Raw genomic sequence first — 24,823 nt, 5'->3', positions numbered from 1 at the left:
CAGTAGCATGAATCACCTTGTAACTGATCTATTCACAGCTTCAGATGTCCAATAGTTTACCTGCTGAGTGAACTACATTATTTCGTGGTTTCAACAATCCCCTTTTATCAAATAAGAACAATGTGTACAAATAAAGATACCCTAAATATGTGTTCCTTGATACCCATAAAAACACACAAAAGGTTACATGAGACCCTCATTATCATCTTATTGTCATAATAATCCCGAAAAGTTATTGGCCCTATTTAATAGATGAAGGAAGCTATGCTCAGAGGTTAGCAATCTTTGCCCAAGGTCAAACAGCTTAGCACGTAGCAAAGCTCACATTGCTCTGACCCCAAAGCCAAACTTCCCCTTAGCACTACTGTTACCCACCGCCACACTCTTGAGAGGCAGTAATGGTTCAAATCTTTCTTTTTTTTTTAAGACTTTCCTCTTTTCTTGCCTTTCCTCTCTTCCTGCAATGATGGCATCATTTAACTAGAAATAACTTCACTTAACACCAGTAAGGATAACTTTTCAGAAACTGGATAGTCTCCCTGGAACTGCCAGTTAAGAGACTGGGCAAACGCATTGTTTCACCAGACAAAATCAATAACAAAACAAAGTGAGGCAGGCTTCTCAACTATCACACCTCAGTTCTATGGAGTGACCTAGAGAAAGCAATGACCTGGTTTCCAGGTTCATTCAACAACCTTATCATCTGGTCCCTGATTAAGAGTAGCACTTTCCACACCATGGTGATTAGATATCCCCCAGGGAGACATAGTCTTTGAAAGATGATAACCAGAAAGTGCACAGAAATGGCCTCCCTGACTATAAAGTATGATTTTGCCTTTTTAAAGGCAATTTTAACGGAAATTATCTGAATAATTTGTACTGATCTAATTCTGTGGCAATACAACAGCTTTGGAAAGATCACAGACGCAAAAATTTATGTTTAAATGTTGCAACTCAGGGATGTCCCTGGTGGTTCAGTGGCTAAGACTCCACGCTCCCAATGCAGGGGACCCAGGTTCGATCCCTGGTTAGGGAACTAGATCCCACGTGTGGCAACTGAGAGTGTGCATGCTGCAACTAAAGATCCTTGGACGGGTTCACTGGGACGACCCAGAGGGATGGTACGGGGGAGGGAGGAGGGAGGAGGGTTCAGGATGGGGAACACATGTATACCTGTGGCGGATTCATGTTGATATATGGCAAAACCAATACAATGTTGTAAAGTTAAAAATTAAAAAAAAAAAAAAGATCTTGCATGCCACAACTAAGACCTGGTACAGCCAAATAAATAAAAAATAAAGTTGCAATTCAACATTACCCTTCTGCTTAAAATCCCCACAATTGTTTTCCATGTTCTTAAACTGCCCTGGTCACTGGCCCCTTCACCCAGCTCCACTCCCATCTTAAATCAGGCCTACGCTTTTTTGGCTCCAGGAACTCAGGTCTTATTTTAAGAGGACCCTGCTCCTTCTCCACTCAGGAGCCTAGCACCTCCTGATCCCCCTGCTCTGTCTGCTACTCTTCACTTCCCTTCAGCTCTCAGGTCAGACACCACTCTGACCTTCCTGCGCAAGGTGCCATAGAACCAAGAGCGTTGCTCTTCACCACTTTACAGGGCAGTTTGCTCTTCGTTCCTGCTGGCCATCCTCCTGGTCCCTGGCCAGAACTCAAGAGGATTTGGGCAGTGGATGGACAAATGAATAGTGTTGGATCACACTCTCCACCCACCCTCCCTGCCATAATCACCAACTATGCCAGAAGGCAGAGATACAAATTGCTATAATATTTCAGTATTTTTATTTTCAAGATCAAAGAGCAGGAGAGAAATGGAATGAAGGATCTATGCTACAGACTGAATTCCTATGTTAGGGACAAAATATGTATGTTGAAATCCTAACCCCTGAATGTGATGGTATTGGAGGTGGGGGTCTTTGGGAGGTGATTAGATCATGAGGGTGGAGCCCTAACAAATGCTATCTGTGCCCTTATAAGACACCCCAGAGAGTTCCCTGGCCCCTTCTGTCATGGAAAGATAGAGCAAGAAGACAGCTATCTATAAACCAGCTATCTATAAACCTCACCAGACACAGAATCTGCCAGCACCTTGATCTGACTTCCCAGCCTTCAGAAGTGAGTGAAATGTTCGTTGTTTAAGCCACTGAGTCTACAGTATTTTGGTATAGCAGCCTAAAGACACACTATTAAATTTCTTTGAACTCATCCTTTACCTACAAAGTTTAAAGACAATGGAATTGACTGATTCAAATCCACTTACCCATATATTCTATTCACTAAATTTTTCAATAATTTTTTTCTGAAACCGAAAGAAATAAATTTCTTCAACCAACAAAAATAAACAGAAAATTAGTTTTGAAGCTCAACACTCTCAACTGCAGTAGCAAAGGTAATCTCAGTTTTCTGAAGATGGAGTCAACCAGCTATTAATTTTTTCTTACTAAGCCTTATATTGTCAATTAGCTTAAGTGATAGGTACATAATGCTGCTAAGGTTAACAGTATTACTAGTTCAGTTCAGTTCAGTTGCTCAGTCGTGTCTGACTCTTTGCGACCCCATGAACCGCAGCACGCCAGGCTCCCTGTCCACCTCCCGGAGTTTACCCAAACTCATCATTGAGTCGGTGATGCCATCCAACCATCTCATCCTTTGTCATCCCCTTCTCTTCCTGCCCTCAATCTTTCCAGCACCAGAGTCTTTTCAAATCAGTCAGCTCTTCGCATAAAGTGGCCAAAGTATTGGAGTTTCAGCTTCAACATCAGTCCCTCCAATGAACACCCAGGATTGACCTCCTTTAGAATGGACTGGTTGGATCTCCTTGAAGTCCAAGGGACTCTCAAGAGTCTTCTTTAATACCACAGTTCAAAAGCATCGATTCTTCTGCACTCAGCTTTCTTTATAGTCCAACTCTCAGATCCATACATGACTTTTGGACTAGTAACAATAAGTTATCAAGCATTTATATACAAGGGCACTGCACCATCTGCTTTACATAGAGCAAGTATTCTCATTTACCCTTTACAACAATACTATGAAACAGCACCAGTATTATCCCCATTTTGCAGATGAGGAAAGTGAGATTCAGATATCTACTACTTTACTCAATGCTACACTCTAGTAAGTACAGAGGAGGAGCTAGACTCCAAGTCCAGGTTTGAGTCTCTGAGGTCTCACGTTTGACCCTTTAGAAGAAACTTAATATTGCACAGAAAGGAAGAACAAGAGGGAAAAAGAAAAAAAAACACAAAGCAGGAGACAATGGAGACCGGTGTAAGGTTGGAGGAAATAGCTCAGAGTACAGAGGCTGAATTTCTCATTCCAGGAAACCATCCTCTCTGGTTTTTCCTCCAAATAAGACTAGGGCATGCTTTTAGGTCCCATCCTCCAGCTGCACCTGCCATCTCTTACATAGCTGGAGCCCAAGGCTTTAAGGCTGCCCCCGAGCTTGCTGGATGGCTCAGCAGGTAAAGAATCTGCCTGCAATGTAAGAGACACAGGAGATGCATTTTCAATCCCTGGGTAGGGAAGATTCCCTGGAGAAGGAAATGGCAACTCACTCTAGTATGCTTGCCCAAAAAACCCCATGGACAGAGGAGTCTGGCAGGCTACAGTCCATGGGGTCCCACAGAGGTGGACACGACTGAGCACACAGCACCCTGCCAACTCCCATCTGGAGACTGTGTTCATTTAGGCCTACAGACTTCCTCTTCAGAGCTGAAATGCAAAATGAATAAATATTTTTAAGAACTTTTATGACTAAGTTCATCTGTTTCTCTGCCTTCTACCACCTGCCCTGCTCTAAAAAAAAAAAAAAAGACAAAACAAACAAAAATACCCAGCATTACTTTCATTTTCACTCTGGTCAAAGTGCCAGGTTTATCACTCTGGCATTCTCAAATGGGTTTACTGACTCTCTGGAGGTTCAGCTTGGGAAGTGTAATAAACTCCCTGTTGACATTCAGGAAACTGATAGACCGGGTCACCTTTGTTTGCCATCTTCTTTTCATAACTTGCTACAGAGATTTTCAAACAACTTGAAACTCTACTTTCACAGGACTTTGTTCTTGGAAGGAATACAGAAAGTGTCACATGACAATGGCAGGCAAGAGAGACTTACCTACTAAACCGGCTAAACTCACCCACTAGAGACCTAGCGAAATCAGAGTAATTTACTTGCATGGGACTGTAACCGGAGAGAATGAAGGAAGGGATGACCCAGCTCTTGATAAGCTAGAGGATGGGCCAGGTAATGGGCGGTCTTAAAAACCCACTAGACTAAGGAATCTATGGTCTGGAGTATTTTTATGGACTGCAAAGTCCAACTGTATTTCAAGGATTTTCCAGGCTTTTAAGTTTAGAAGACCTGGTATCTGATCAATGTGCCAATTACTGTGGGAAAAAATAAAAAAGGAGGACCCACAGTCCCTGCCTCTCAGATTCTAAAATCTAAGGTGAGGGGGAGGAGAGGAATTAAACATACTCACATGCAGAGACTTAAGCATGACAAGTATAAAAATATACCACCAACTCAACACACATTATTATATAATACTTAAAATAATTGGTTAAGGAGAGGAAGATGTTAAACATCAGTATTAGAAGGCAAAAATAATTGGTTAAGGAGAGGAAGATGTTAAACATCAGTATTAGAAAGCAGACAATGCCTCTCTAATGACAGCAAGACCCCCTAAAACCAAACTCCCCTACTGAGTTTATGATTAATCTCTTTATCCAAAACTTTATTTCTTTTCTGGTCCCTTCTACCTCAATCCTGTGCTAACAGAACACCAATCAACCAGAATCAGAAGACTACGATCACTATTGTTAACATCATTAACATACTGAAACTGCTGTTGTCAATATCATTAATGTACAAACTCAAGTTGTTCCTCCAGGGCAAGGAGAGCTCACAGACTCCTGTGCCATGGGCCACCTGGCCTGAGAATTGTAAACCAGACCCTGCTGCTGCTGCTCCTCGGAGAAGGCAATCGCAAGCCACTCCAGTACTCTTGCCTAGAAAATCCAATGGATGGAGGAGCCTGGTAGGCTGCAGTCCATGGGGTCGCTGCAAGTCACCCTGACTCCCAAAACTATGATTAAGAAATGTTATGGAAACGTCACTAGATGATGATTAATCCCAGCCTCTTAAAAAAAAAAAAAAAAAAAACAAACAGAAAAACTCTAAACACAAAGTCAGAGTGGATCTGAGACTTGTCTCCCACACCGGTCTGCTGCTTCCTTGCTGAGCTGCTTCAGTCACCTCCGATTCTTCGTGACTCTATGTAGCCTGCTGGACTCCTCTGTCCATGGGATTCTCCAGGCAAGAATACCAGAGTGGGTTGCTATGCCCTCCTCCAGGGGATCTTCCCGACCCAGGGATCTAACCCACATCTTTTACATCTCAAGCATTGGCAGGCAGGTTCCTTACCCCCAGCGCTGCCTGGGAAGCCCCAGATAAACCTTCATCGTGCTGCAAACACCAGCTGTCAGTTTGGCTTTCAGGGCCACAGGCACAGGAGCCCTGACATGGTTACCCTAATACTCGGTTGAACAAATTACCTGTTTTTAATTACAACTTAACCCTAATTACTCAAGTATCATGTCTGCTGCTTTGTTTTCCAAATCATTTCAGTTTTTGTTTTCCAAACACTCCCTGAATTTGGAGAGATAAAGGACAAAGTATTTTAAGATTCAGGCCACCACATGTAAGTAATGTTACAAGTAACAACTTGTTCATTTCTTCTACGTAAGTATTTAAAAAAGAGAAATTTCCCAACAAGTAAACTGGATAATATTTCACTTTATGATCCTCTCTGCTAGATTACCAGTGTTCGAGTTCAAATCTCATTTCTAATCTTTTAAACACTGCCCTTAATTTATCAAAAACCTTCCTCTGAGGTCAAATCTTTTCAATATAAATATTACTCATGAAATGACAAGGTCACAACACTTGGCTTTTCCTATGGATTATTATATAGATAACTTAGATCCTTTAAGTTACCAGCCACTGTCGTCAATTTTAGATAGTTAAAAAAAATTACCATAAGTCTTTAATTACAAACTATAAAACTTATTCATCCTCATATATGATTTTCTAAGACACTGGAGTCTTATTCCACTATTTCAAAAGTCAACAAGTTTTCCAAACCAGACAACCAAGAACTCAGGCTTATCAACAGTGAAATTATAATCTTGATTATAACAACGTTAAGCACTTCACTTGCTTTTTCAATGATGAAAAAACAGTAAGTTTTAAAAATATGTATTATGTTAATAGATGCTTATTCTTTCCTACTTGAGATGTTTTTTGTTGCAGTTCCAAAAGGTTAATTTATGTTTTTCCTACTAAGTTGTTGAAATGTTTGAGTGAATAAAGTTAAGAATACGGAGTAATATTATTTATATACCTTATTTGAGCCTAGCCTGAAAGCAACCCCTAACCAGCCCAAAATTCAACAAAATGCTCTGTGAATTATATATAAAACCAATCATAACTTAAAAAATCAATTATAAAACAGCAGAATGAATAACTGGAGAATGGCAATATCACTTGGTTTTAAAAAAAAAGCTAATAAAAACAAAACAAAGGGAAAGAAAATCAACAAAAAAGGCAGAAATGGAAAAAACCAAAACTTTCTTGTGGAATTTTCCCAACTTCTCTAATCTGCCCTTTCCCTTACATCTTCAGAATTCTTGCGTAGAGGGAATGGTAAACCAGACACCCTAACACGCGAAACTATGATTAGGTTTGTTTAACTCACTCTGTGGGAATACTCTTTCCTGCAAATCTCCTTCTGCAGAAGGCATTTCTGACTTCTACATGAAGAGTTACCGTCTTGAAGAAACAATAATTCTTGCTAGTCATTAGGACTCCAGGATAGTTTAGCCAAGAATTAAAAAAAAAAAAAAAAAAAGATTTTTAAATTATATGAAATAGGCCGAATCCAAGGTTCCAAAAAGCAGAAAGACTTCTGAAATTCTGTCCTTTCTCCACCCTCGCCCCCCAAAAGGCAACAGAATGCTTTTCATCCTGGGCACAGGACCTGTATTCAAGCCAGAGACTTTTTGTTTCAAAAACTCTCCTAAGAGGTAGCCTGTGACTGAGGAAGCAACCAGCAAGACAACTAACTCCCTGGACCCGGAATGGCTTAAAAGGCATAAGCCCCAGCGAGTTGAGGCCAGATTTCTCCCGCACCCAAGTGGCACTTTAGATTCGCTGAATTAAGCCAGCAGTGTGTTTAGTACTTAAAAACTCTGCTGCTACTGCTAAGTCGCTTCAGTCGTGTCCGATTTTGTGCAACCCCATAGACGGCATCCCACCAGGCTCCCCTGTCCCTGGGATTCTCCAGGCAAGAACACTGGAGTGGGTTGCCATTTCCTTCTCCAATGCAGTAAAGTGAAAAGTGAAAGTGAAGTCGCTCAGTCGTGTCCGACTCTTAGCGACCCCATGGACTGCAGCCTACCAGGCTCCTCCATCCATGGGATTTTCCAGGCGAGAGTACTGGAGTGGGGTGCCATTGCCTTCTCCGTTTAAAAACTCTACTACAAGTCTAAGCAAGGCAGGCGACGGCATGAGGGACAAGCGGGTACGCAAGACGCAGGAGCCTCAGAAAGAAGGAGAGGGGAGCTGGGGACGCGAAGGCCAAGCGCCGGGCCCGTAACTAGTCAGCGCGAGCCAGGCCAGGCCCAGAGCCGTGCGAGCCGCAGCAGGAGTCGGGGGAAGGCGGCGCGGAATTCGACTCACCTGCCCATTCACCGAGCCTCGGTCCGACCCCCGACTCGTTACCCAAACCCCAGACCCGAACGGCCGTGAAGAGAAAGCATGAGATATGCAGTGCCAGGTAGGCCACGGTGCCCACGCCCACCCAGTACAGGAAACCGGTGGCAGGCAAAAAGCTCTCCATGCCTTTCAACCAGGCCTCACTACCTTCGTGAATGAAAAAAAAAAAACGAATGAATGAATCCAGGAAGAGGTGCCGGCAGTGACGGTGAGCACGACAGTAATAGGCGCTGCCCCCCCGCCTCCGTCGCCCCTTCGAGCCTAAGCCCCGCCCACAGCACCATATCCGTGCCGCCATTGGTGACCTATCGTTCGCTCTGCGAGCAGCGCGCCAGTCATTGGCTGACTCTAGCTCCACTGCCCCGCCCACGACCTTCCCTTCTCCCACCCGACCGCGTATCCTTTCTAAGCTGCTGATCGCTCACTTGCCAATCAAACTTCAGCCTCGCCCAACGCGTCACCACGCCCCCAGGATTCCTTCGCGGGTCGGGAGGACTTCTCACCCCACCAATCGCCCAAGTCTCTCATTGGCGGGAGGAGTCCTCGAGACTACTGGAGGTTGTGCTCCGATTGGCCAATCAGACCCAGTCTGGTTTGAGCTCGGGTTTGAGGACCCAATGGAAGGAGAGACGGCGCTCGTGAATAGCAAGATGGTAGTAGTAAGTTGAGGCGGAGCCGTGGTTTTGTTTTCACATCTTCATTAAACAACTCGGTATCATTGTCAAATGTGCTGTCGTTGTTCCCTGAAGCTTTTCCGAATAAACGCTTGCCTCTCCTGTTTGCGTGCGACTGCACGACACAGCTTCACTGCGGTTACACATCCGTGTGTGAAGTGAAGTCGCTCAGTCGTGTCCGACTCTTTGCGACCCCGTGGACTGTAGCCTTCCAGGCTGCTATGTCCATGAGATTCTCCAGGCAAGAATACTGGAGTGGGTAAAGGGCCTTCTAAATGCCAGACCTCCGTCCCGCGCCCAGCATTAAACCACAAAGTTCCCAGAGTCCTGGATGAAGTTCAAGGCAAATAAACTTCATGGAGTCGAATGATTACAATACACAATGGCATGAGAACTATAAAATAAATGAAAATATTATGGGAACATGGATTGATGAACAATGAGATGAGGGAAAGGCTCCATGTTTTAACAGGATTTAAAGGACTGTTGAGATTTTTCCTTTACTTTCTTTTTGTATTTCCGGGGTTTTTTTGGTGTGTGTGTTGCGGGGAGGTGGGGGCGGGGGGGGGGGGAGGGTGTAAAAAAAGTGTGCAGTCCAAGGAGGGGTACGAAAACCACCTCGATGAAGTTACAGAGTAGAACCACAAAGTTTAAGAAATTGTATGATGCTGTCCAGTGATTCACACGCATTTTTGTTTCCTTTTCTGGCAGGGATTTGTAAATCATATAAGATACCTGAAGTTTTCTCTGATCCAGTGCGTGCTAAGTCCCTTCAGTGGCGTCTCACTCTTTTAGACCCTATGTATTGTAGCCCTCCAGACTCCTCTGTCCATGGGATTTTCCAGGCAAGAATACTAGAATGGGTTGCCTTGCCCTCCTTCAGATCTTCCTGACCAAGGGATTGATCCAGGTCTGTTATATCTCTTAACCAGTAGGGGCTGCTGAAGGAAGACTTGAGAGTTTCCTAAAAGGCAGGGACTTAAGCGTAATAATTCTAAAGGTCAACAGTTCAATATATACTGAAGCTAAAGTCATAATTTTGTAATATTTAAGAAACTTATTGCTCCCTACAAAACCTCCTCCTCTTGTATGATTCAGTTCAGTTCAGTCACTCAGTCGTGTCCGACTCTTCGCAAACCCATGAATAGCAGCACACCAGGCCTCCCTGTCCATCACCAACTCCCGGAGTTCACCGAAACTCACGTCCATCGAGTCAGTGATGCCATCCAGCCATCTCATCCTCTGCCGTCCCCTTCTCCTTCTGCCCCCAATCCCTCCCAGCATCAGAGTCTTTTCCAATGAGTCAACTCTTCGCATGAGGTGGCCAAAGTACTGGAGTTTCAGCTTTAGCATCATTCCTTCCAAAGAAATCCCAGGGCTGATCTCCTTTAGAATGGACTGGTTGGATCTCCTTGCAGTCTAAGGGACTCTCAAGAGTCTTCTCCAACACCACCTTTCAAAAGCATCAATTCTTCGGCACTCAGCTTTCTTCACAGTCCAACTCTCACATCCATACTTGACCACTGGAAAAACCATAGCCTTGACTAGACAGACCTTTGTTGGCAAAGTAATGTCTCTGCTTTTGAATATGCTATCTAGATTGGTCATAACTTTCCTTCCAAGGAGTAAGCGTCTTTTAATTTCATGGCTGCAGTCACCATCTGCAGTGATTTTGGAGCCCAAAAAAATAAAGTCTGACACTGTTTCCACTGTTTCCCCATCTATTTCCCATGAAGTGATGGGACCAGATGCCATGATCTTCATTTTCTGAATGTTGAGCTTTAAGCCAACTGTTTCACTCTCCTCTTTCACTTTCATCAAGAGGCTTTTGAGTTCCTCTTCACTTTCTGCCATAAGGATGGTGTCATCTGCATATCTGAGGTTCTTGATATTTCTTCTGGCAATCTTGATTCCAGCTTGTGCTTCTTCCAGCCCAGCGTTTCTCATGATGTACTCTGAATAGAAGTTAAATAAGCAGGGTAACAATATACAGCCTTGACATACTGTTTTTCCTATTTGGAACCAGTCTGTTGTTCCATGTCTAGTTCTAACTGTTGCTTCCTGACCTGCATATAGGTGTCTCAAGAGGCAGGTCAGGTGGTCTGGTATTCCCATCTCTTGAAGAGTTTTCCACAGTTTATTGTGATCCACACAGTCAAAGGCTTTGGCATAGTCAATAAAGCAGAAATAGATGTTTTTCTGGAACTCTCTTGCTGATGGCAATTTGGTCTCTGATTCCTCTGCCTTTCCTATAACCAGCTTGAACATCTGGAAGTTCCCAGTTCACATATTGCTGAAGACTGGCTTGGAGAATTTTGAGCATTACTTTACTAGCATGTGAGATGAGTGCAATTGTGTGGTAGTTTGAGCATTCTTTGGCATTGCCTTTCTTTGGGATTGGAATGAAAACTGACCTTTTCCAGTCCTGTGGCCACTGCTGAGTTTTCCAAATATGCTGGCATATTGAGAGCAACACTTTCACAGCATCATCTTCCAGGATTTGAAATAGTTCAACTGGAATTCCATCACCTCCATTAGCTTTGTTCGTAGCGATGCTTTCTACGGCTCACTTGACTTCATGTCCCAGGATATCTGGCTCTAGGTGAGTGATCACACCATCGTGATTATCTGGGTCATGAAGATCTTTTTTGTATAGTTCTTCTGTGTATTCTTGCCACCTCTTCTTAATATCTTCTGCTTTTGTTAGGTCCATATCATTTCTGTCCTTTATTGAGCCCATCTTTGCATGAAATGTTCCCTTGGTATCTCAAATTTTCTTGAAGAGATCTCTGGTCTTTCCCATTCTGTTGTTTTCCTCTATTTCTCTGCATTGATCACTGAGGAGGCTTTCTTATCTCTCCCTGCTATTCTTTGGAAGTTTGCTTTCAAATGGGTATATCTTTCCTTTTCTCCTTTGCTTTTTGCTTCTCTTCTTTTCACAGCTATTTTAAGGCCTCCCCAGACAGCCATTTTGCTTTTTTGCATTTCTTTTCCATGGGAATGGTCTTGATCCCTGTCTCCTTTACGGTGTCATGAACCTCTGTCCATAGTTCATCAGGCACTCTTTCTATCAGATCTAGTCCCTTAAATCTATTTCTCACTTCTACTGTATAATCATAAGGGATTTAATTTAGGTCATACCTGGATGGTCTGGTGGTTTTCCCTACTTTCTTCAATTTAAGTCTGAATTTGGCAATAAGGAGTTCATGATCTGAGCCACAGTCAGCTCCCGGTCTTGGTTTTGCTGACAATATAGAGCTTCTCCATCTTTGATGAATTAGATATAATCTTGTATTGGATTATATATTATTTCTCCACTCTCTCCTAGAGGATTAATTACTGTTCTTCATAAACTGTCAGTTGCCCAACAGAGTGTGAGTTAAGCTGGCATCATATTTTATTTTAATTGAATCTGGTAACTTTGGTTGGAGATGCCTGTCCAATTCAACTGAAATCTCACTACTCTCTCCTACCTCACCTTCCTCCTCTTTCTCTCTTGTCAAAACCTTTACCTATAGAATAGCCCCAGATTTATATATCCCAATCATCATTGCTCACCAACAAAGGGCCCTCCACATATTCAATTCCATCCTTCTTAGAATAGGGTAGAAGGAGGGGAAGAGGGTTATATAAGCTAAAAATACATATCTTGCTGCATTTATGTATGTATATATTTTATGCATATATACTCACAGTACAATTTATGATTATTGGGAATACTATACTATGAATCTATAGGACATAGAACAGTACCTGGAACTTAGAGATACTCAATTATCTAATAGATAAGTAGAGGTAAAGATTCATTCATTCAACAAACACTATTCTGGGAATTCCCTGGTAGTCCAGTATATAGGATCGACCAGTTTGATCTCCTTGCAGTTCAAGGGACTCTCAAGTCTTTTCCAGCACCACAGTTCAAAAGCATCAATTCTTCAGCGCTCAGCATTCTTTGTGGTACAACTTTCATTTCATCCGTACATGACTCCTGGAAAAACCATAGTTTTTACTATATCGACCTTTATAGGCAAAGTGATATCTTTGCTTTTTAATATGATGACTAGGTTTGTCATAACTTACATAGATATACCCAACTGAATGCAGAATTCTAGAGAATTGCAAGAAGAGATAAGTAGGTCTTCTTAAATGAACAATGCAAAGAAATAAAGGAAAACAATAAAATGGGAAAGACTAGAGACCTGTTGGAGCTTCCCCAGTGACTCAGCAGTGAAGAATCTGCCTGCAATGCAGGAGCCATAGGAGACTCGGGTTTGATCCCTGGGTTGGGAAGATCCTGGAGGAAGAAATGGCAACCCACTCCAGTATTCTCTCCTGGAGAATCCCATGGACAGAGAAACCTGGCAGGCTATAGTCCATGGGGTTGCAAAGAGTTGGACACAGCTGAATTGACTTAGCACACATGCACGCAGAGATCTCTTCAAGAAAATTGGAGATATCAAGGAGATTTCATGCAAGGATGGGCACAGTGAAGGACAGAAACAACAAGGACCTAGCAGAAGCAGAAGAAATTAAGATGAGGTGGCAGGAATACACAAAAGAACTGTACAAAAAGGTCTTCATGACCCAAAAAACCATGACTGTGTGGTCACTCACCTAGAGCCAGACATCCTGTAGTGTTAAACTCAAGTGGGCCTTAGGAAGCATTACTAAGAACAAAGCAGGTGGAGGTGATAGAATTCCAGTAGTGCTGTATAAAATCCTAAAAAAATGATGCTATTAAAGTGCTGCACTTAATATGTCAGCAAATTTGGAAAGCTCAGCAGTGGCCACAGGACTGGAAAAAGTCAGTCTTCATTCCAATCCCAAAGAAGTGCAATGTCAAAGAAAGTTCAAACTCCCATACAATTGCACTCATTTCGCATGCTAGCAAGGTTATCCTCTAAATCCTTCAATCTTGGCTTTAGCAGTACTTGAATTGAGAAATTCCAGATGAACAGATGGGTTTAGAAAAGGCAGAGGAATCAGAGATCAAATTGCCAACATTCTTTAGATCATAGAGAAAGCAAGGGAATTCCAGAAAAAAACATCTGCTTCATTGACCACACTAAAGCCTTTGACTGTGTGGATCACAACAATCAGTGGAAAATTCTTAAACAGGTGGGAATACCAGACCACTTCACCTGTCTCCTGAGAAACTTGTACGCAGGACAAGAATCAACAATTAGAACCGGACATGGAACAATACACTGGTTCAAAATTGGGAAAGGAGTATGTCAAGGCTGTATACTGTCACGCAGCTAATTTAACTTATGCAAAGTATATATATATATATATTCAGAGTACATCATTCAAAATGCTGGGCTGTATAAATCACAAGCTGGAAGACTGCCGGGAGAAATATCCATAACCTCAGATATGCAGGTAACACCACTCTTATGGCAGAAAGCGAAGAGGAACTAAAGAGACTCCTGATGAGGGTCAAAGAGGAGAGTAACAGAGCTGGCTTAAAACTCAACATTTAAAAACTAACATCATGGCCATTTGGTCCCATGATTTCATGGAAACTTGAAGGGGAAAGAGTGGAAGCAGTGACAGATTTTATTTTCTTGGGCTCCAAAATCGCTGCAGACAGTGACTGCAGCCATGAATTTAAAAGACGCTTGTTCCCTTGCTCTTGCTGCCCTCTAAATGATGCAGTGCCCTTGGGCTCAGCTCCCAGCTCTCTTTACTTCTCTACATTTAATGTAGTCCCTTGCTTTTTTAGGGAGGGAGAGGGTTATTTGTTTTTGTTTGATCTTAAATAAGCCTCACAGCTTGAGGCACAACCTCAACCTGGGCCACAGTGGAGAAAGCACTGAATACTAACCACTAAGCCACCAGGGAACTTCCATGGTCCCTTGTTTATAAATATCAACTGTAGCAGATAACTTCCAAATGTCTCTGGACATTTATTAATATAAGTGCATATATATTTTTTTTTCTTGGACTCTGGATACATATATACATCTTGGCTGCCCTGATGGCTCAGATGGTAAAGAATCTGCCTATAATACAGGAAACCTGGGTTCGATGCCTGTGTCAGGAAGATTCCCTGGAGAATTGCCTGGAGAACTCCATGGAGGGCTACAGTCCATGGGGTCACAGAGTCAGACACAAATGAGCCACCAACACTTTCACCTGCATATATATAAATACACACACACATTTAATCTCCACCACCCTACTCAACATCTCCACTCAGATATACAATAAAAATAGACAAACTTACCATGTTTAAGAATTCTACCCAAACCTGCCCCTGTTAAAGGCACCACTATACACCCTCTTTCAAAAGCCCCAAATATAGGACTCAATCTTAATTTCTTTTTCCTTTCTATTGCATTCCCATATCCAATTCTTCAGCAAGTCTTTTTCATTCCACCTCCAAAGTATAACTTGACAGATTACTTCCCCCACTTCTGCTACTACTGACCTAATCCAAATGACAAACATCCTTAGCTGGAATATGGCAGTACCCTCCTAACTTGTCTCCCTGAAGCCTGTCTTGGGGTTTGTTCTCCATGAAGCAACTAGAACTTCTTTTAAGTAAATTAGATATCATTCTTTTGCTTACATCCCTTCACGAACTTTATATCACATTCAGAGCAAAACCCTCCAATATTAGTTTGTCCACCCCAACCTCCCCAGCAGTATCAACCAGGCTCTCCTATGTTCACTTGATTTCAGCCATACCTTCTGCAGTTTCTCAAATAAGTCAAGTTCATTCCAGTCTCAAAGCAGTTCTACTTCTTATTCCCTCCCCCTGGAACCTTTTACCTCCTGTTTCCCAAAACTCAGTCCATTACATTATTTAGACTTCTGTTAACCATATAGGGTTGGTTTTCACTGATTGTCCTACATAAATAAACTACATAGCCTTGTGTCCTTTGCCCTGTCACTATTTATCCCATAACCCTAATTTGTTTACCTTATAACACTTAATGTTTTCAGATTCTTTGATTATTTGATTTTTGTCTATCTTCCCAGTACAGTGTAAGTTCATGAGGCAGTGACCTTTTCTTGTTCAACATCATATCTTCACCTCAGATGTGCATCTAAGAGTACCTGACACTTAGTAGGTATTCAATAAATACCTGCTGAATGAATGAATGACGAAGGAAGGAAAATAGTCTAGCAGGAGCAACAGACACTAAGCAAACGTCCAACTGATTATAGGGTAAAAATTGTAATAAGTACAAATTAATTTGGCGAAGAGTGGAGTGGAGTAGAGAAGAGGAAAGAGCAACAAATACCTGTTAATGGTTTTGCTGTGATTTTGAAGAACACACATATATCTCTCCAGCACCTCCCATAGCACCTGACATAAAATTAAACGCAGTTAAAATAATTTTGATTTTGGAATCAAAATTGGATTTTTTTTAATAAATAAGGATGGGTACTATAAAAACATACTTTCCATTGCTGTTAGAAATCACATTATGTTATTTTAACTCAAAGAATATTGAAAATTGAAACCACCTCATTTTGGTATCCATTGTTTTCTCAGTAAAATCTGGGCATGACCCACACAGTTAACAGGAACAATTTCTATTAACAATGCACACATTTATTCTGATCACCTCAACTTCAAGGAATATTAATTATTGACTAAAAGTAAAAAATAGAGACTTCGCAGAGTGAAGTGGTACACGCCAGACTTAAGCCCTTTCTAGTTCAGACGACAATACCTTTTTGGGATTGAACAACAATTATTTGCCCCTGGATAAAGTAGGAAGTCAAGAAACACCTGAAGTAACAGGCAAATTTGGCCTGAAATATGGAATGAAGCAGGGCAAAGGCTAATAGAGTTTTGCCAAGAGAATGCACTGGTCATAGCAAACACCCTCTTCCGACAACACAAAAGAAGACTCTACATATGGACATCACCAGATGGTCAACACCAAAATCAGATTGATTATATTCTTTGCAGCCAAAGATGGAGAAGCTCTATACAGTCAGCAAAAACAAGACTGGGAGCTGACTGTGGCTCAGATCATGAGCTCCTTATTGCCAAATTCAGACTGAAATTGAAGAAAGTAGGGAAAACCACTAGACCATTCAGGTATGACCTAAATCAAATTCCTTATGATTATACAGTAAAATTGAGAAATAGATTTAAGGGACTAGATCTGATAGAAAGAGTGCCTGATGAACTATGGACTGAGGTTCGTGACATTATACAGGAGACAGGGATCAAGACCATTCCCATGGAAAAGAAATGCAAAAAAGCAAAATGGCTGTCTGGGGAGGCCTTAAAATAGCTGTGAAAAGAAGAGAAGTGAAAAGCAAAGGAGAAAAGGAAAGATATAAGCATCTGAATGCAGAGTTCCAAAGAATAGCAGGGAGAGATAAGAAAGCCTTCCTCAGTTATCAATGCAAAGAAATAGAGGATAACAACAGAATGGGAAAGACTAGAGATCTCTTCAAGAAAATTCGAGATACCAAGGGAACATTTCATGCAAAGATGGGCTCAATAAAGGACAGAAATGATATGGACCTAACAAAAGCAGACGATATTAAGAAGAGGTGGTAAGAATACACAGAAGAACTATACAAAAAAGATCTTCACGACCCAGATAATCACGATGGTGTGACCACTCACCTAGAGCCAGACATCCTGGAATGTGAAGTCAAGTGGGCCTTAGAAAGCATCGCTACGAACAAAGCTAGTGGAGGTGATGGAATTCCAGTTGAGCTATTTCAAATCCTGGAAGATGATGCTGTGAAAGTGCTGAACTCAATATGCCAGCAAATTTGGAAAACTCGGCAGTGGCCACAGGACTGCAAAAGGTCAGTTTTCATTCCAATCCCAAAGAAAGGCAATGCCGAAGAATGCTCAAACTACCACACAATTGCACTCATCTCACATGCTAGTAAAGTAATGCTCAAAATTCTCCAAGCCAGGCTTCAGCAATACATGAACCAGGAACTTTTGGATGTTCAAGCTGGGTTTAGAAAAGGCAGAAGAACCAGAGATCAAATTGCCAACATCCGCTGGATCATCGAAAAAGCAAGAGAGTTCCAGAAAAACATCTATTTCTGCTTTATTGACTATGCCAAAGCCTTTGACTGTGTGGATCACAATAAACTGTGGAAAACTCTTCAAGAGATGGGAATACCAGACCACCTGACCTGCCTCTTGAGAAACCTATATGCAGGTCAGGAAGCAACAGTTAGAACTAGACATGAAACAATAGACTGGTTCCAAATAGGAAAAACCGTACATCAAGGCTGTATATTGTCACCCTGCTTATTTAACTTATATGCAGAGTACATCATGAGAAACGCTAGGCTGGAAGAAGCACAAGCTGGAATCAAGATTGCCAGGAGAAATATCAAGAACCTCAGATATGCAGATGACACCATCCTTATGGCAGAAAGTGAAGAGGAACTCAAAAGCCTCTTGATGAAAGTGAAAGAGGAGAGTGAAATAGCTGGCTTAAAGCTCAACATTCAGAAAACGAAGATATGGCATCCGGTCCCATCACTTCATGGGAAATAGATGGGGAAACAGTGGAAACAGTGTCAGACTTTATTTTTTTGGGCTCCAAAATCACTGCAGATGGTGACTGCAGCCATGAAATTAAAAGACGCTTACTCCTTGGAAGGAAAGTTATGACCAATCTAGATAGCATATTCAAAAGCAGAGACATTACTTTGCCAACAAAGGTCTGTCTAGTCAAGGCTATGGTTTTTCCAGTGGTCATGTATGGATGTGAGAGTTGGACTGTGAAGAAGGCTGAGCACCGAAGAATTGATGCTTTTGAATTGTGGTATTGGAGAAGACTCTTGAGAGTCTCTTAGACTGCAAGGAGATCCAACCAGTCCATTCTGAAGGAGATCAGCCCTGGGATTTCTTTGGAAGGAATGATGCTAAAGCTGAAACTCCAGTACTTTGGCCACCTCATGCAAAGAGTTGACTCATTGGAAAAGACTCTGATGCTGGGAGGGATTGGGGGCAGGAGGAGAAGGGGATGACGGAGGATGAGATAGCTGGATGGCATCACTGACTCGATGGACGTGAGTCTGAGTGAACTCCAGGAGTTGGTGATGGACAGGGAGGCCTGGCGTGCTGCGATTCATGGGGTCGCAAAGAGTCGGACACGACTGAGCGACTGAACTGAACTGAACTGTGGTGGTCTACTCCTCTTCAGCAGTATTCTGTGCTCAAATTTAATGTAGACCATAGTTCCTGAGACTGGTAGAGCCATACCTCCAAGCATATGAAATAATTAAAAATTCTCCAAAGAGGGAGCAATATTATAAAACTTTGGGCTTCAGTGTCTGGGATATCCGGGACAAGATCCCACTTCTACCTCTTACTAGCTGAATGGTCTTGGGTGGATTTAACTACTAAGCATTCAAATTCTATGTCTGTAAAATACGGAAATACTGCTTAAGCAGTGATTGGTACACAGATACTAAGTGTTCAGTGAGGTTGGCACTACTCTTATACTTAAAGATGAGGAAAAGGAGGCTTAAAACATTTAAGTAACTTTTCTCATGGGCATATAGAAACTAAGTATAGAACTGAAATTTCAATTAAAAACCTGTAGTTGAGAGAACCATAATTCAAAAGGATACATGCACCTCAATGTTCATTGCTGGAGGAGGAAATACCAACCCAATCCAGTATTCTTGCCTGAAAAATCCCATGGACAAGAGGAGCCTGGCAGGCTAGAGTCCATGGAGTCACAAAGAGTTACACACAACTGAGCATGCACACACCCAATATTCATTGTAGCATTATTTACAGTAGCAAAGACATGAAAGCGACCTAAATGTTGTGGTACAAACATACAATGGAATATTACTCAGCCATAAAAAGAATGAAATAACGCCATTTGCAGTGATACGGATGGACCTAGACATTATCATTATCAAGCTTCCCTGGTGGCTCAGAGGGTAAAGTGTCTGCCTGTAATACAGGAGACCCAGGTTCAATCCCTGGGTTGGGAAGATCTCCTGGAGAAGGAAATGGCGACCCACTCCAGTATTCCTGCCTGGAGAATCCCAGGGATGGAGGAGCCTGGTAGGCTAGAGTCCATGGGGTTGCAAAGAGTCGGACATGACTGAGCGACTTCACTTCACCTCAGACATTATCGTACTAAGTGAAGTCAGAGAAAGACAAATATCATATCACTCACATGTGGACATGTGTTAGTCACTCAGTCGTGTCCAACTCTTTGTGACCCCATGGACTCTAGCTGACCAGGCTCTTCTGTCCATGGGATTCTCCAGGCAAGAATACTGGAGTGGGTTGCCATTTCCTTCTCCCTTCATATGTGGAATCTAATTTTAAAAATAAAGTTACAAATGAACTTATTTACAAAGCAGAAACAGAATTACAGATATGGAGAACAAATTTGTGGTTACCAAAAGAGAAACGTAGGGCGCGGTGGAGGGAATAAATCAGGAACTTGGGATGAACACACACTACTATGTATGATAACCAACAAGGACCTATTATACTGCACAGGAAACTCTACTCAATATTCTGTAATAACTGGTAGGAGAAAAGAATCTACAAAAGAATTAATATCTCTATTAATATATGTGCAACTGAATCACTTTGCTGTACACCTGAAACACAACATTGTAAATCAATTATACTCCAATTAAATTAAAGCATTTAAAATATGCTTAATGAAGAATAGTCTCTAGAAATATTTGGTTGTTACACAGATAACATAGTCAGACACAACCACATTGGATTTCAGTCTCATTTATTTAAAATATTTAGAGCTGAGAATAATTTTTAACATGGAAAAAATATGAATCAACCAAATTGTATCTCTTAATATACCAATATTCACATTTAATTTTAAATTCATTTTCAATATTACTGTAAACAGAGTTTCAGGTCAGATTTTCATGGTGAAATCAGGACTAGTTCAACATAATGAAATAAAGTTCTATAATTAGAGAATTACATAGAAGCTAGGAATTTTTCAGAATACAACAGAGCTGAAGCCTTCATTTGTCTGTACAATAAAACTTACATACTTGTAACAGTTCTGTCTTCTACCTTATCTTCATTTAAATCTAGTTCCCAATATTGCACTTATTTTCTCCTTTAAGTTCAGTTGAGAAGGTGTTCAGTTCTAGGTTAAAAAAGAAATAGTGCCATGATTAAAAAGCCTTTGACGTTAGAAACTAGGAGGTTTCCAAAAGAGTAAAACTTTACTGTAACAAACAATATTACCATAAGATCTGAGTGTTAACATGTGCATGCTTCAATACTGCATTATCGCATTCAAAGTGACTTCACATTATCCATGCAAACGTCACACTAACACTCTCATGTTTCAGCACGAGTCTCCGCTACTTACTCAGCTCTCAAGAAGTTCAACCCTTTGAGGTGAACTTCTGGCCTAAGAGCTATTCTGGTGCAGCAGGCCTGTTTTTAGAACCAAGGGGGCTCCTCTAGACACCCAGGGCTCTTTTCTACTCTATCATCTACTTTATAAGAGAACAGACATTTCATGAGACCTTCTGTAAACAAACAAAAAAAACTAAACCAGTCATTTTGAAACAAATGATATAAAAATATAGTTTTGATATTTGTTTTTTTAGTTTCAAAAGCTCACAGAAGTATATAAGAAAGTATCCCACCTCATTTCCTATTCCCACTAATTGCAGCTGGCAATTGGGAGTACATCTTCTCTTTATTTTTCTCTGTAAGTATTAAGCTATATGACATATACAACATACATACTTTAAGTTAAAAAAAAAAATTGTGAGGAGGTAGCCAAGATTGTGGAGTAGGAAGACCCTGAACTCACCTCTTACCAAGGACCCACAAGAATTGCAACTACCCTCTTCCAACAATACAAGAGAAGACTCTACACATGGACATCACCAGATGGTCAACTCCAAAATCAGATTGATTATATTCTTTGCAGCCAAAGATGGAGAAGCTCTATACAGTCAGCAAAAACAAGACCAGGAGCTGACTGTGGCTCAGATCATGAACTCCTTATTGCCAAATTCAGACTGAAATGGAAGAAAGTAGGGAAAACCACTAGACCATTCAGGTATGACCCTTATGATTATACATTGGAAGTGAGAAATAGATTTAAGGGACTAGATCTGATAGAGTGCCTGATGAACTATGGACTGAGGTTCGTGACATTGTACAGGAGACAGGGATCAAGACCATCCCCATGAAAAAGAAATGCAAAAAAGCAAAATGGCTGTCTGGGGAGGCCTTACAAATAGCTGTGAAAAGAAGAGAAGTGAAAAGCAAAGGAGAAAAGGAAAGATATAAGCATCTGAATGCAGAGTTCCAAAGAATAGCAAGAAGAGATAAGAAAGCCTTCTTCAGCAATCAATGCAAAGAAATAGAGGATAACAACAGAATGGGAAAGACTAGAGATCTCTTCAAAAAAATCAGAGATACCAAAGGAACATTTCATGCAAAGATGGGCTCGATAAAGGACAGAAATAGTACGGACCTAACAGAAGCAGAAGATATTAAGAAGAGGTGGCAAGAATACACAGAAGAACTGTACAAAAAAGATCTTCACGACCCAGATAATCACGATGGTGTGATCACTGATCTAGAACCAGACATCCTGGAATGTGAAGTCAAGTGGGCCTTAGAAAGCATCACTACGAACAAAGCTAGTGGAGGTGATGGAATTCCAGTTGAGCTATTCCAAATCCTGAAAGATGATGCTGTGAAAGTGCTGCACTCAATATGCCAGCACATTTGGAAAACTCACCAGTGGCCACAGGACTGGAAAAGGGCAGTTTTCATTCCAATCCCAAAGAAAGGCAATGCCGAAGAATGCTCAAACTACCATACAATTGCACTCATCTCACACACTAGTAAAGTAATGCTCAAAATTCTCCAAGCCAGGCTTCAGCAATACGTGAACCGTGAACTTCCTGATGTTCAAGCTGGTTTTAGAAAAGGCAGAGGAACCAGAGATCAAATTGCCAACATCTGCTGGATCATGGAAAAAGCAAGAGAGTTCCAGAAAAACATCTATTTCTGCTTTATTGACTATGCCAAAGCCTTTGACTGTGTGGATCACAATAAACTGTGGAAAATTCTTCAAGAGATGGGAATACCAGACCACTTGATCTGCCTCTTGAGAAATTTGTATGCAGGTCAGGAAGCAACAGTTAGAACTGGACATGGAATAACAGACTGGTTCCAAATAGGAAAAGGAGTATGTCAAGGCTGTATATTGTCACCCTGTTTATTTAACTTCTATGCAGAGTACATCATGAGAAATGCTGGACTGGAAGAAACACAAGCTGGAATCAAGATTGCCAGGAGAAATAGCAATAACCTCAGATATGCAGATGACACCACCCTTATGGCAGAAAGTGAAAGGAACTAAAAAGCCTCTTGATGAAAGTGAAAGTGGAGAGTGAAAAAGTTGGCTTAATGCTCAACATTCAGAAAACGAAGATCACGGCATCCGGTCCCATCACTTCATGGGAAATAGATGGGAAAACTGTGGAAACAGTGTCAGACTTTATTTTTCTGGGCTCCAAAATCACTGCAGATGGTGACTGTAGCCATGAAATTAAAAGATGCTTACTCCTTGGAAGGAAAGTTATGACCAACCTAGATAGTATATGCAAAAGCTGAGACATTACTTTGCCAACAAAGGTTCGTCTAGTCAAGGCTACGGTTTTTCCTGTGGTCATGTATGGATGTGAGAGTTGGACTGTGAAGAAGGCTGAGCACCGAAGAATTGATGCTTTTGAATTGTGGTGTTGGAGAAGACTCTTGAGAGTCCCTTGGACTGCAAGGAGTTCCAACCAGTCCATTCAGAAGATCAGCCCTGGGATTTCTTTGGAAGGAATGATGCTAAAGCTGGAACTCCGGTACTTTGGCCACTCCATGCGAAGAGTTGACTCATTGGAAAAGACTCTGATGCTGGGAGGGATTGGGGGCAAGAGGAGAAGGGGACGACAGAGGATGAGATGGCTGGATGGCATCACTGACTCGATGGACATGAGTCTGAGTGAACTCCGGGAGTTGGTGATGGACAGGGAGGCCTGGTGTGCTGTGATTCATGGGGTCGCAAAGAGTCGGACATGACTGAGCGACTGATCTGATCTGACACAGCAACTATCTATTTGAATGACCTGAATACTAGTAGAAAAGATTTTTTTTTTTTTTTTTACAACTGAAGACATCAAGAAGGACCCAGAATGAGACAGGTAGGAGGAATGGAGATGCAATATAGTCAGGACCCACACACCTGGGTGGGCAACTCACCAGAAATACCATAATCATAGAGGGCCTCTCCCAGAAGCACGAGGGCCCTAGACCCGCTTTGGGCTCCCTAGCCCAAAGGCTGCACACCTCCTGCTCCAGGAAAATGAGCCTCCAGAACATCTGGCTTTAGAAAACAGCAGGGCTTATGTTTGGGAGGAGGTCGAGAGCTATAGGAAACAGAGACTCTGCTCTTCAGAGGGTGCACAGGGACTTCCCTGGTGGTCCAGTGGCTCCCAACGCAGGGGGCCAGGTTCAATCCCTGGTCAGAGAACTAGACCCCACATGCCTCAGCAGGAGTTCGCATGCCACAGCTAAAGATCCCACAGGCTGTAACGAAGATTAAAGTTCCCATGTGCCTCAACTAAGGCCCAGTTCAGCTAAATAAATAAGTAATTTTTTTAAAGTGTGTACTAACTGTGGAAGGATCTTCACTGTGGACACTTTGCTCCAACCTGTATATCTATATACATGCACATGTCTAAAATAATGTTCCTTGAATATTAATACTTGTTACTTCTGGGTGGTAAGATCTGGAATCATTTTCTGCTTTTTTATGTTTGTTTGTTTGTTTGTAATGAGCATGTACAATTAAAAAACAAACAGCAAGGTGATTAATTACTCCTTAAAAAAAAAAAAAAAAACAGAATTATGCACAAAAATCTCACAAACCCCAGCACAGAACAGTAGTTTGAAAAGAGCCTGGGTCAGACCCACTGGGGCTCCGGGAAAGGCAGGAGGCAACTGGAACACGCCCTGGGAAAAGAGACATTGGTGCCAGTCATTTTGGGGAGCTCATTCTTCCACAATAACACGGGTGTGGCAAGTGCCATTTTGTAATCCTCCAGGCAGACCATTAGCACCAGGCACCTGGCCCCACCCTCAGCAGCAGAAGCTGCCCAGTAACTCTGAGCCAAACAGCCTCAAGAATCGACTACCCCAGGCTCCAGAAAGCCCATATTCATTGCAGGAAGCACGACCTTGCAGCCAGTCAGGTTGGGGGTCAGCCCTACCTACCAGAGAACCCACAGGAGTCAAGCCCACCACAACAGGAGGGTGTGCCCAGCTCACATGGGGGCACCCCTAGGGTGTCCCTGGTGGCTCAGATGGTAA

At 42.0% G+C, this 24,823-nt stretch overlaps 1 protein-coding gene and 1 long non-coding RNA gene across 6 annotated transcripts in view; both read right to left on the bottom strand.

Annotated features, from left to right (window-relative positions):
• Nucleotides 1–24,823, bottom strand: part of HSD17B12 (hydroxysteroid 17-beta dehydrogenase 12) — a 211,638-nt gene that overhangs the window by 169,283 nt on the left and 17,532 nt on the right. For 4 of the 5 annotated variants that reach the window (XM_086341208.1, XM_086341213.1, XM_086341209.1 and 1 more), the window contains exon 1: nt 7,760–8,024. The exons of the other annotated variant lie outside the window; for it this stretch is intronic. In XM_086341208.1, coding sequence (XP_086197334.1) covers nt 7,760–7,919 — 160 coding nt within the window. In that variant the 5' untranslated portion in view covers nt 7,920–8,024. Of the gene's footprint in view, nt 1–7,759; nt 8,025–24,823 lie in introns of those variants that run through there. 5 annotated transcript variants of the gene reach the window in all.
• Nucleotides 20,179–24,469, bottom strand: LOC147358468 (uncharacterized). The gene is made up of 2 exons (XR_015142324.1): nt 24,383–24,469; nt 20,179–20,573 (listed from the first exon to the last, which is right to left on the bottom strand). It is a non-coding gene; the product is annotated as an uncharacterized LOC147358468 (long non-coding RNA).

Source organism: Bos grunniens, chromosome 15, assembly GCF_055505025.1.
Source record: "Bos grunniens cultivar Pamir isolate PY7600 chromosome 15, Bosgru_T2T1.0, whole genome shotgun sequence".
Lineage (NCBI taxonomy): Eukaryota > Metazoa > Chordata > Mammalia > Artiodactyla > Bovidae > Bos > Bos grunniens.
Note: the sequence above shows the minus strand (reverse complement) of the source record. Positions and strands in the feature narration are given on the sequence as shown.